The sequence below is a fragment of the Notothenia coriiceps genome, unplaced genomic scaffold (genome assembly GCF_000735185.1).
Source record: "Notothenia coriiceps isolate Sejong01 unplaced genomic scaffold, NC01 NC01_scaffold00015385, whole genome shotgun sequence".
In the NCBI taxonomy this organism is placed as follows: Eukaryota; Metazoa; Chordata; class Actinopteri; order Perciformes; family Nototheniidae; genus Notothenia; species Notothenia coriiceps.
In genome coordinates, this window is record NW_011348086.1 from 43,646 (window position 1) to 57,440 (window position 13,795).

General features: G+C 40.3%; 2 protein-coding genes across 2 annotated transcripts; one reads left to right on the forward strand and one right to left on the reverse strand.

The window, feature by feature from the left end:
* Window positions 1-2,474: 2,474 nt before the first annotated feature.
* Window positions 2,475-6,543, forward strand: LOC104948897 (T-cell leukemia homeobox protein 3-like). The gene is made up of 3 exons (XM_010775131.1): window positions 2,475-3,149; window positions 4,080-4,317; window positions 4,874-6,543. The coding sequence occupies exons 1-3, from the start codon at window positions 2,723-2,725 to the stop codon at window positions 5,055-5,057; spliced, it is 849 nt and encodes a 282-aa protein (XP_010773433.1). The 5' UTR covers window positions 2,475-2,722; the 3' UTR covers window positions 5,058-6,543.
* On the reverse strand, window positions 6,177-10,153 carry kcnip1a (Kv channel interacting protein 1 a). Its single transcript, XM_010775130.1, has 7 exons — window positions 10,025-10,153; window positions 9,383-9,452; window positions 9,211-9,281; window positions 9,012-9,119; window positions 8,813-8,917; window positions 8,376-8,438; window positions 6,177-7,848 (listed from the first exon to the last, which is right to left on the reverse strand). The coding sequence occupies exons 1-7, from the start codon at window positions 10,118-10,120 to the stop codon at window positions 7,801-7,803; spliced, it is 561 nt and encodes a 186-aa protein (XP_010773432.1). The 5' UTR covers window positions 10,121-10,153; the 3' UTR covers window positions 6,177-7,800.
* Between the last annotated feature and the right edge of the window lie 3,642 nt (window positions 10,154-13,795).

Consider the following 13,795-nt stretch of genomic DNA (forward strand, 5'->3'; position numbering starts at 1 on the left):
ATTAGTTTTACCTGTTTCTGCTGTAATCACGAAGCAATGAAATGATCTGACACTGTCTTCAGCAGTCAGACTATCAATAAATTCAGAAAGGCTGGCTGGAGGCGGACTGGTGGGTTTTGGATAACCGGTGTCACGGTGGTATCCCGGTAGGTCAGAGCTAATGTGACATAATCACTCATAATCATTGGATTACACCGGATTACTAACACCCAACATCTGCAACCAGTGGGACCCCGTCTGCTGTGTACAGACTGCAGAGACTGCCTTCATTCTACAACAAATATTAATTTCCCCAAAAAAGTGAATCAGTTGCAATGCAAACGTCGTCCTAAACAGCTATTGGACATGTTTGAATGCGTTAAATAAATTACAATATGTTTTGTTCGATGTACAAACTCCGTGGAAATTACGGTGAATAATTCTAACAAATGTCATCAGGAGAAACATAAAAATGTCCACAAAGATGACAGCTATAACTGACCAATTCTCCCCCATCAAAAGCCACCGGTGAGCTCACATATGGCGAGGTGAAGCAGCCAACACTCAGTCTGTCCATATTGCCAAACAAACACCTCGGGCTCGTCCCGTCTCATATTGCTTCATAATACTTTATTGTGAAGGGCGAGATGCGGATCTTTTTAAAATATATATTACCCACTACAGTATCTTTGCATTTCAATGTGGTTTTTGCGTACAACCCCACCAAAGACAATTTATTCTGACGTTATTTTTAAGTTATGTTCAATGCAGATTTGCATAAACAATCATACAACTGACAATAATAGTTAATAGTCAGCATAACATTTTGCCAAGAAGACCGGATAACCCAAATACGAAATGTATAATCACATGAATAGTTCAGATAAATACATATAAATAAAAACATTACTACGCATATTAAAAAATGATGTCAATGAACAGGTTGAGCAGATATTTTAAAAAGCCGAGAAGTATAAACCCCATTGTCACTAAATGAATAAGTTGGCCATTAGTTTGTTTAAGTACTGTAATGTGATAGCCTAAAAAGCCACCTGCCGCATCCGAACCCGACGCGCATTTGTCTGTCCCTTAGACAAGTTAGTGAAAATCTGATTACCCGGTCACTTTGGGCGCCTGTTACATTGAATCTGAGCGGTTAGCAGCTTCCAGAGGCCGGACACTTTATCTGAAGTAGCCCATGGCCTTCCCTTGTCAGGTCATTTAATGTGGCACTGGCTACCAGGAGCAAATAAGGCCACGTTATGCTTTGCCAACCTCAAAGACGCTGGTGATTCACTGCCAATGTTCAATAAGGCTGCTGTCTTTTTATTTTAAAGGATGTGATGGATTTATTGTGCGTAATTACGCATACACGGGCACAATAATTATACTTGCTTGTGGTATTATTCTGTCTAAATAATCACACATTTACCATATTTAATAAAATGTTGAAATTGATTGTTTAGTTAATGTGTTTCAATGAATTTATGATTTAAAAAAAATCAATCATGAATTAACGCGTGAACATGACTGCTGTGCATTTGTTTATACAACTGGAACATCTAAGGCTTTGAATCCGATGCATTCTACTGAAAAGCGTTTCATATGTTTTGTTTTGATCTAAAAAAACCAAAAAAACAGTTGAAACCCCTGAATGTAAAGGTAGCCTATATTTAAAATTAAAATAACAAAATGATTCTCCACAATTAATAATTGACGAGGACGATATGAATAGGTTTTCAAATAAAAGGGAAAACATCTCAAACCGTGTTTTCTTCCTTTTGGTCTCTCCTTTATAATATATCCAGTCTTCAGGTTATAAAGCACTTTATAACTTGCAACTAGTTTTTGTGTAAACTATTATTCACGTACAGTCTGCATGTGACAGACGATACAGATTGAAGGGGTGACACAGACAGCAGGACGACAAATGATGAGCATTTTGTGTCTCGCCTGAATAGTGGTAATGGGCAGAAGCATCAATTCATCAGACCCTTAGGTGGGGAAAAGTTTTTTTTTCCCACTGACATCATTTATCACCAAAACTTATAAACCCGTTCACAGTGAAGACATTTATGGGGACTAGAAGAATCCAGAAATATGACTGACTCAACACCAGTTGGTTGAAACAATAAAATATTAGATGTGTATCGCTAAAGACGCTAAAAACAACACTGATCTTCAGTGATCGCTGGTGCGATTTCTTCTGACATGTCATATACATATTTCCATGAATCTGTTGCTTGCTCCTCACTCTCCGTTATAATGATAAAAAAAAACGACAACGTCAATAACTGATTCACTAGGAAGGCATTGTGATGCCTTATCTTGCCATAGATATATAACAAACTGACGCCTGTGGTTATGGGAAATCGTGGTTATTGTGCCAAATTGTGGGCCTACCCCTATTAACATTCAATCAGTTATTCAGGTTCCAGCCAATGAATAGTGGAGAGGGATGTAGGAGGACGGAGTTGAGCGTTTTGACGCGCAGAGAGGAGGACAGAGCGTCACATCTCTCCAAACGCCCATCAAAGTTTCAGCAGAGCGCGCAGAGAGGACCCAGTCCTCTGAAAGAGGCCTGTTAGAGACAACAAGGATACGCTGGATTCTGGAAACACTGCTGGACCGCGATGGAGACACAACTGGCAATTACAGTTGTTTCAGTTTAACCCTGTCGTGATTCCCCCTAAAGCATATCTTTTTCAGTTTTTCATTTCCTCTTCGCGACAGAGCAACGGGAATGGAGCAAGCACCCAGCGCGCCGAGCCCTCCTCCAAAACCGGCTCACCACGAGCCCATCAGCTTCGGCATTGACCAGATTCTGGGAGCCGGTACGGAGCCAGAAACCGGGCGCACGTCAGGAAGACAAAGTGGAGTCGATCTAAGCAACGGGGACGGTTATTACAGTTTAGGAAGCCAGACCGGGGCCAGCGCGCCCTCATACACCGCGCTATCCATCTCCCTCTCCGGTATAATGCCTCCGGTGGAGGCGTCGGGTTCTTACGGGGATAGCAGGAGTCTGCCAAGCCGGGGAGTGATTCGAGTCCCGGCACACAGACCCATGACAACCCTGGGACCCCCGGCCCCCGTGCAAGGCGCTATCCCTGGGTTTGGAGGGCTGTGCTTCCCCTGGATAGGAAACAGGTTCGCCAAGGACAGATTATCAGGTAGCCCATAACACTTAACGGATTCCCCTCATTCAGATTGCATAATGTTTAAAATATTAGTAACTGCTGTTGAATCATTTAAAAAAACACCTGTGCCAAATATTTGTAAAGGTTTTTAGCAGCCAACTGAAATGCTTTTACTTTAATTATTTTAACGGCTGAAATAAAAAAACAACAACAGGACGCAAGTTTTAAAATTGTATTTAAATACTGGATTACACTACATTTACTGATTATTATTAAATACCTTTTACCCACTTCATTTGTGTTTTAGGAGTTCAATATCTAATTTCTATATCACGTAGTTGAGCAAAACAAATGTAGTTGTGTAACTATCACACAGCTTTGTCAGGCTTTGTTTATAAATAATAAACAGCTATATGTATTGACATATGTTATTACTGTAGCCTCGTGAAAATGTACTACAAATGTTAATTATTTACATTGAAGATAAATAAGAAACATAGCCTATTGGGATGTTGGATAATTTCGGCTACGTCTTAAAACTACATTAAAAAGTAAACAACAAATACTATAATAAAACATGGGTTATGTCTTCTGTATTTAGCACAGAGGTAAAGACGAACATATGTCTTTACAAAGAAAGGCGTTTCATAGAGAAAGTAAAGATAAATAGGCCGACAGGCCTGTTGTCCTCTCTGTAATAGCAGCATGATCAGTTTCTCCTCTAACGACTTAAAAATAAGAATTCATTTATTTCCCAGAGTTGCCTTGTTCATTGGCCAGACTCATCTTCCACAATATATTTCCTCTCACATATCTCACATAAGGCGTACACAGTCTAAATAGGGAATTGTTGTCAAACAGGGCAGATATCTGTGATGTATGGTCTTGTGTTTCCATACAGAGTGTTTGGTGCTGTAGGAAATCTTCTACTCACCGGTCTCTCTCTCTCTGTGTTCCCTGCAGCTGCTCTGGTGCCATTCGCCGTAACACGGCGGATAGGACATCCGTACCAGAACCGCACGCCACCCAAACGGAAAAAGCCCCGTACTTCCTTCTCCAGGGTTCAGATCTGCGAGCTGGAGAAGCGTTTCCACCGGCAGAAGTACCTGGCCAGCGCCGAGCGGGCAGCCCTGGCCAAAAGTCTGAAGATGACAGACGCACAGGTCAAAACCTGGTTCCAGAACCGCAGGACCAAGTGGAGGCTAGTAGCCTACATATTTGTCTGGACTCACATTTGCAACCGTAGTTCATCACATTTACACTGAAACACACACCGCAGCCTACTGCCGTAAAGTGTTAGGCCTACATCTGTTTTGGCTGTCCAGTTCAAACTTTTATCAAGCGCCACTTCCTGTTAATTGACCCCATTGACACGGTAGAATACAACTTTGACCATAACCTAACAAGCAATTTATACAATAGTAGGCTATTATCATCCTCCTCTTCTCATTCACTTTCTTCTACAATTACAACACTATAGGCAGAGTCAAATGTAGTTTTGACCAATTATTACCGCAACTGTATTTGCTGTAAATCGTGTTTTTATTTTATTTTGCTAAGGACACCAACGTTGACATCTTTACATCACTGACCTCATTTTAATTATATTCTAAGAATTTAACACTGCGGTTTGCGCAAATGTTTTAGTTCCACACGTGCTTTCTCTTTTTTTCTGTTATAACCGCACATAACCTCACTTTTGAATTGATCCTTATATTCATTTTTCAATATTTTTTTTTTCACCTGTCTGTTTCCAGGAGACAGACAGCCGAGGAGAGGGAGGCGGAGCGTCAGCAGGCCAATCGCCTGATCCTGCAGCTGCAGCAGTCCGCCCTCCAGAAGTCCCTCAGCGAATCAGCGGTGTCGGATCCACTGTGCGCGCATAACTCCTCCCTGTACGCCCTGCAGAACCTCCAACCCTGGGCCGAGGAGAGGGAATAAACACTCTAATCGATAGGCATTAGCTATTATCCATGGGAGGATAAATAAAATAAATGAGTCCTACATGAGGACTAACACTGACTATGATCCATGCAATGGATAAAAAAATGTTGGACCTGATAAATGAGGAATTGGTCGCAGCCAATTGAGTGGACGGTTGAGAAAATTGACCGGAAATGATGGTGAGTGGTGTTTGTTTTGGAGAAGAGATCAAACTTTCTTGGAGTCAATCTTGCAACTCTGTTCTTTGGAACCGTGAGCCTTTTTCCAATCGAAAAGGGAAACTGAACTTTAACAATTCTTGTCACAACATTATTTTTCCTCTTATGCGTGTACCAATTATGTTTACTAGGATAAGAGGGAGAAATATTTGTGTTAACCCCTTGACTTAAAGTAACCATTTTGAAACATCTTGAAAGGGTTGGCTTTGTTTCTATAGGGGAAAAACACCAGCCATATGAAGGCAAGGCCTACTACACCCGTTTAAACAGATACATAAGAGAACCTGCTCAAGAATGTGTCTGGAAAAAAATAATAGTTAAGAATCCTGCTTTCTTTTATCCAAATACACAAAAATATGTCTTCACAAGATTATATTTTTGAATGTTCTGGTGCTTAACATTTCTTCCAATCTCATTTATAAATGCAACACCACAATTACCTGTGCATACAAAGGTGTGGTGTACCAGAGTAGCCCAATAAATGGTGACTAAAATGTTATATTATCGGAGATAAATGCTTTTGTGCACAGTAATAAAAAGAAAATAGATGTCAGGATTAGAGGGGAGAGAAGTGAAGAAAATATGAAGGAGGCTGTAAATTGGGTAATAAAGGGAGTGATGCATGTTCAGTTATGGTGGTGACGTTTTTTTCATATGCACATTATCTATCATGCTTTATTTGTGTGTCCTCCGGGATTGAGGCACAAATGTACAACTCTTTTGTACTTTCATTGTATATGTGTAAATAACAATATAAACTGTTCTTGTGACCCCTTTTGCTCCTGCTCTTTATGGCGCACTATAAAAATGGTTTTACGGTTTTAATACACAACAATTATAAGCTATACAAATGCAAATGTTATGACGTGACAAGGTGAAAAAAATAGCAGACATGAATTCATTTAGTTTCTTGAAAATTTTATTGATAAATATAATGATTTTATACAATATTTCAATACACACATTATTTCATTCTGACAGCTTTATTCTGTCTGTCTGTTTGTCTTCCTTTCTGTCAGTCTATCTTAAAGTTATTCTGGGTATAATTGAGATGAGCCGCAACACATCTCAGCAAGGAATCTTTATTAAACAATAGTTAGCACAGTGAGTGGGCCTGACACTAAATCATTTATTATTCTGTATTTTCGTCTTGCTCAATCTTTTAAAAAAAAGGCTCGTTTGAAACATGGCTTCCATTCCTTCAGAATCAGTGACTGGGTCTCTCTCGTCTTCTGTCTTATTCTCTACTCTTCTTTTATTCTTTTGCCACGCTCGTCCTTCCTTCTTCTAGCTCCCCTCTCTTGTCTCTCCTTCACAGTGAAAGGTTGGTGGCCCCGAGTCGACATTTCTAACAAACAGAACTGACGACAAAACTCTCCTCTCTGGCAGAAACACAGCCATTTGAGCTTGACCAATTCTTCCAAAAGATGATGTTGCTACTTGCTACACAAACACACTTATATTCACACACACACACACACACACACACACACACACACACACACACACACACACACACACACACACACACACACACACACACACGTCACTGCATCTGTGTGCCAGTTGACCTCTAAATGTATCCTTTATTAAGCAATGAGTGTCAGGTTGAATTATTACATTAAATCCATTTGACAGAGAGACAGACAGATAGTCAGAATAAGAAACACGCAGACAAAGACAAGGCGAGAACAAGCCACAAATACAACAGTTAAATATTTACAGTGTATTCGTTCTAACATTGAAACACTGACCGACACCACATGAACACAGTGGGTGTAAAGAGGACTGTAGCAAGCTGTCACGAGACGTAAGACTGCACGCTGGCTGAGGTTACATTCAGCTCTGCAAACCTTTACAGGCCTGTGTCTGAATTTAGTCTGAAAACAAATGAGGTGGCTCTGTCAGACCATTGCTTCCAAAATGTATACACTTAGTTGAGAATATTTTTGAGTTATTTATCACGGCACAAAGCCCATGTTAAATATGGCGTAGGCCTCTCTCTTGCATGCTTCACAATAATGCTCAGCTTTGTTTTGATGACACAGAAATTCACGATGAAAACAGCTATTATTTTAAAGTCGAATGCACAAAGTATGCATTGGATTGTTCCCAGCTGCTTTTAGGAATTCCAGTCCTGCTAGTTAATATGGTTCAATTTACAAGTGTATTAAAAGTATTTGACCAAATGAGACAGAATCAGAATTTACAAAATGACATGAAATGCACACTGTCAGTAACGACTGCAAAAATGAGGGAGATGGAGAAGAGGTAAATGGTTACAGAGGTTAAATGAAAGGTATAAGTCCAAAGAATCTTTTCCCAAACGTTTGTCTCCATGGATGTTTCAGCAAGATGGTTTCCATGAAGTTTTCTGGCAACCATCCCTCTTTAAGCGACAAGATCCATGATTTGTTTCCAACGAAAGCTATGCTGTTCCTTTTCTCTTGTGTGTTCATCTCTTTTCTTCTTTGTTCTTATCTTGCACTTGTCTTTTGTACCGCATACCTCTTCTTTGTTGTCTAAATGACATTTTCAAAGAGCTGTAGAGACCTCATGATGTTTTCATCCTGTGCAAAGAAGATGGAAAATGAAAAAAACTGAGCGTGAGGAGAAAGTAATCCAACAAACACTAATTAATTCAGATTACTGGCCACTAGGGGGCAGTGAAAGCCTGTAAAATGATGGTCAGTGATCACTGCAGACTAACAAACACATTGATAAAAAAGGAAGCAAAGTCCATAATTAATAGCCAATATAGTGAGATGTGCAGAGGAGAAAGCAAAGCAAAGAATATGAGGAAACAGGCCCTTTGGTATAAATAAAATAAAATGTTTACTTTTAGTTTTTAAACTGAAATGAGCATTTATCACTGGTTTTTGCAGTTTTTGTTTATTAGGCATGTTGTCACAATAGGAAGCGCAGGTTTTTCTAATAACATTAACACAGCTTTGTTATATAAATGGTTTCAGCCACCTTTAATTCAATCATTTACACAACACATGTGCTACTGCAATATATTAAAATGCTGTTTTTTGCAAAGTTAAAGGGATCCTCTGTATTATGTAATTACAGACGTGAATCTAAAGAAAAGTACCTCTTGACAAGAGTAGATGAATTCATCCAGAGTGACCACACCATCTCTGTTTTTGTCCATTTTCTGTGAGGAGAAATGCAAAGGTGTTATAGGGAAGATATTATTAAATATTCATTAAGATGGATACAATTTATTTTAAATAAATAGACCACCTACTTAAATCTGCAGCCTATCCTATGAGTATGTCAATCGTCTTTTTCACGCATTGCCCTTTGCATCAGTGTTTTGGTTTTGTTCAGTGTTGTTTTTTTTATTGCAAGTTAAGTTTTTTGTTGTTGCTTTTGCATAGCGATGCCATTGCTATGCATGGTGCAAGTACCAGGTTTTTGTTATGCTTTTAGAAATGTGAGGCATGTGCTTGACTGATGCATCCTTGTTTGGTCAATCCTCACTAACTATGTTGTTGCTTTTTGGTCTGCCGCCTAAGATGTTGTTACCTGAAAGAAGGCCTCCACATGCTGTTTGGGAGCATCGTTTTTCAAGACAGGGTAAGTGTACTTCCCCATCATGTCGTATATCGCTCTGACGATGTCTGTCATCTCCTATGAAACAAGGGGAGAGTAAACACATACCAATAAAAACAAGTGTGAGATTAACATGAAAGTACAAAAGAAATGTGAGTGCACAAACACACACCTCTTTGTTGATGTATCCATCTCTGTTGATGTCGTAAAGGTTGAAGGTCCACTGTAGCTTCTCAGTGATGGTGCCCCTCAGTAGGATGGACAGAGCTGTAACAAAATCCTGATGGAGACAAAAAGGACTGAATCAAAAACAATTCAGAGGAGAGTTAGTTTGGAAATAGTGTCATTCAAATAGGAGAAATCAAGCAAACCTCAAACTTTATGGAGCCACTATGTGCTGTGTCAAAGGCGTTGAAAAGGTAGTGTGCATAGGTGCTGGCATCTGCAGGAGGAAGAAGAAAACGCTTGTCAGTACACTGGATAAAAAAATATTGTGAGACAAGGACAGGTATAGACTCAAACATCACGACACACACTCTTTACCTCCATGAGGGAAGAACTGGGCGTATATTTGCTTGAAAGTTTCCTCGTTCACAACGCCACTTGGACACTCCTGGAACGAGAGGGAGACAGAAGAGTGGAGATGGAGAAAGTCAGATTGAGTCAATTAAAGGATTACACAACATTAATGGGAGACTCGCTATGCATTCAACATCTTTAGTTTTTTTGTTTAATTTGATGTAATATCACTAAAAGTAGAACAGACTGCAATTTCATATCCTGACTGTCTCTCCAGGGTGTCACTATTGAGTCAAGTTTTCACATAGAGCTTTAATTAAGCTGTAAATTGGCCAAAGAGACACCAAAAAAGTCCTAAAATGATACCTGATTCTTTTGCAGTATTTGAGCATTTATGTGTAGTACTTTATTATTAAGTAAAAAAGAAAAAACGATCATTTACAGATTATTTAAATACATCTTCAGTATCTTAAGTACACCAAGCTGATACTGTGGACAGCTACTGGTGCTTAATGGAAGTCTAATAAACCACCTCCATTAAAAGCATATTACCTAGCCAAATATCAGTTTCTTTGGTTGTACGATGCTTAGATAAACCTATAGTTGGAAGTAAAGAATGACTATCTGTAATAGTTATGTTAGTAATGAACCTGCCTGGTCACTTACATTCTTAAAGCCCCGGTACAGCACTTGGAGCTCCTTTTTGCTGAAGTTGGTTAGAGCTTCTAGCTGGTCGAGGCCCTCCGGTCGATGGCACACCATTGTAATCTCCAAGTCATCATCAGCTTTGTCTGAAGAAACAAAAGTACATATTTCTTAATAGCTGATACACAACACACAACAAAAGAGTGTGGAAGCAAGAAGGAAGAGAAAGAAAGAAAATCAAAGTAGTATAAAACAGAAGAAAATAAATATGTGACACAGCAAAATAATCTGCCATCAAGTTCAAAATGTTATTCATCCAATCCATTAAAAGGTAGATAATAATAAGACTTTTAAGAGGTTGAAAAGGGAAGGAGGGAAGAGGAGAAGAAGAGAGGTAGGGGTCAGTCTAACAGCTCCATGTCCCTCGTCTCACCGGCACGATCATTAACATCTCATTACTGTCCTCGCCGGAGGGGAGGGGAGAGAGGACAAACCATCGACCCTGACTCAACACACGCACGCACACAAACAATCTTACACTGCCAATATATAAACATACTAGTACCAAAGCATGCACCTAAGTGCATGCATACTCCCTGAAGCAATCTACAATGTAATTATGCATAATCTTATAACTATGCATAATTTAATAGAAATGGCCGTACTATTTCAGAACATGATAAAGTGGTCATAAGGTGCAGTAGTAAAATGCTTGACAAAATAGCGTACCGGTGGTTAATAAGAGGGTACGTTTTATGATGCTGTTTCTGCCTGTTCCTGCTGTGTTTGCTTTAGTAAGGAAGAGAGCCCTGAGGTTATCATCCTCTCGTTTCCCAGTGATGGATAGGCTCTTGGCTCTGAGCTTTTAAACACTGAGAATGTGGGCCTCACTCAGACAAATCTTTTAAAAAATGCGCACCCTAATTCACCCATAAATAACTTGCTAAATGTTGCTAAATTCCTGCATGCCATGGGATCATGACTATATTATTTGATCCCATTAACACTCAGCAGTTGAGCAAAGTGTTAATGTTTGACATGCATTCAGACGGCACTTAAAACATTAAGGAACGTCTCTACTAAGGCATTTATTAGTTTCTGACTTGAGAAGAAAAAAAAAATTCTCCAAATGATTATATATTATATTGTTCACCAAATCACATAATCGTTAGTAAGAGCTGGCTGCCCATTCAAAGGACTGCATGTTCATCAGGTACAATGTCCATGTATCTTTAGCATTTACCTGCTAAATGAATTCTGTCAGTTTACAGATGATAACTCTGTTTTGCAGAGGATCTGGAGACAGTCATTTGAATGGGAGGTGGTAGACTCATGCTGTCAGCCGATATAGTGATAATAAAGCATTTCTAAGGGCTCCTGTCCGGCTTTAATGAAGTGTCCCAGAGTGCAGTGTTCACACTGTCCTTGGCACTCAAGATTTTAAAACATCAACATTCTTGAAATATAAATCTTTATCTTTGTGGCAAGAACCTCAGCGCCCTGTAAAGCTTCATTACACCAACTCCTCTTCAAATGTTATATCTCAGAGAATCATGGGCAGCACTCTGCATTATTAAAACCCAGTCCAGTGTTCTGATTTGATAAATACTGTAACTGCAAATGCTGTTTCATGATTTATGAGCAAAAGTAAGTTTGAATTTAAATGAACTTTGAAGCATTAATCTTGTTGAAAGGAAAAAGTACTGAGAAAAGAGATTAATGCTATCGATAGAAAATACCTTATCCAGCTAATGACTCTGTTCCCACTACTTTCTTACTGTGTGGGTGCACTATTGCATTGTGACTTTGTATAACTCCTGTTAAGTAGCTATAAGTGCTATATCTTTACAACACACACACACACACACACACACACACACACACACACACACACACACACACACACACACACACACACACACACACACACACACACACACACACACACACACAGAGAGAGAGAGAGAGAGAGAGAGAGAGGCTAACCCCCAAAGGCCCTTCATTTAATCACTCAGGCAGCTCAGTGTTTCAGTCTCACATCAGGATGGAGGAAGTTCAAAGTAATGGCTCAAGGTTAGATTATACACAAACCCCAGGGGTTTCCAGACATAGCCTATACTGTACATATACCGCAGAATCACACACACACAAAACATGGACACATACAAAAACTGTGATGGTATCAGTCAAAGTCACACATCATACTTTGACATCCCACCACCAAGTACATCTATAAGTAAGCCTCCTCTATGAAAGAGAAAAAGTTAAACAGTCACTAGGACTGACCTCCTTAATAAAACAAGTGGGAGAGCCAAGATCAGTTCACATTCCACTTTCAAAGGAGCTATACACCTTCACTCAGTCAATAAAGCAAACACTGAATGTATGATCACATTGGTTAGGAGAGACTCAAAACATAGTAAGCAACAGACAAAAAAATAAACAAGCCCTCTACAGAAAGCCCATAATCCATCCATTCGTTTTCCAACGCTTATCCTCGGGTTGCGGAGGAAGCAGTTCCAGCAGAGGGCCCCAAACTTCCCTTTCCCTGGCCACATCAACCAGCTCTGACTGGGATTTTCCAAGGCGCTCCCAGGCCAGCATGTAGATATATTCCCTGCAGCTGGACCTGGGTCTGCACCTTGGTCTCCTCCCAGCTGGACGTGCCTGGAACAGCTCCCTAAGGAGGCGGCCCTGTGGCATCCTTACTGGGTGCCCGGTTTGTCTACTCCGAGTCCCTCCTGGAGGACTGAACTTCTCACCTTGTCCCTAAGGGAGGTGCCAGCTACCCTCCGGAGGAAACCCATTTCAGCCGATTGTATCCGTGATCACGTCCTTTAGTCATGACCCATCATTCATGACCATAGGTGAGAGTCGGCACATAGAAAACCCATACAATTAGTTGCTAATGGAAATTGTTCCGAATGAATTACAGTACACACGGTTGAGAGTGCAAGCAGCCGGTCTGCAGCTTCTAAAGATACATTGATTCATAATGAATGAAAATGTATTTTCTCTGAAAGTTACAGCTGAATACAAATGATCTATTTTCAACATATTTTATCTTCACACATAAATAATCCAGATCTTTTTTGTCATTATTCCAATAACTTGCAGAAGTGAAAACTCTTTTTCAACTCTGCTGGGTGGGCAAGTGCTGGATTACAGTTCTGATAGCAGTTGTACTGACTCACCCTCCACAGAGATGACTCCCAGTAGATGCAGCATTTTGACGGCCGCACAGCACAGAAGAATGATGGCTATAGTACGTAAACTGTTCTCACTCTGCTCCTCGCTTTCCATTTTGATACCTACAGTACTTCTTTCACTGGCCTTCAGAAGATTACGCTCCAACTCTTATTTCTTCAGTTGTTTGAACGTTTTTATTTTTGTATTCCTTCCCTTTTACCAAGTAGAAATGTACAATAACTAACTTATTCTAAACTTGTACACTTGCTATAATGACTTTCATCCAATTCTCTCTACAGTTAACTTCTGTTTCTCTCTCCCTCTCATGCCTTTAAACCTCCCATCCATCCTGCCTCCTCGTACGCTGAGATCAGCACTCGACTGCCTCTCTCCGTCTCTGTCTTTTTATCCCCCCGTCCCTCCACTCCCTGGGGCATCGTCCTCTCTTATCCTGCCCCTCTCTCCATCCCACTAACTCTCCCTCTGTCCCCCGTCCCCAGCCCTTCTCCCCTCTGTTAGAGTCACTGTGTCCTTCACTTTGGGAACAGAGCTCTAACTTTAGGGTCCGGCCTGAGCACACTGCCACAACACCTACTGCTCTAC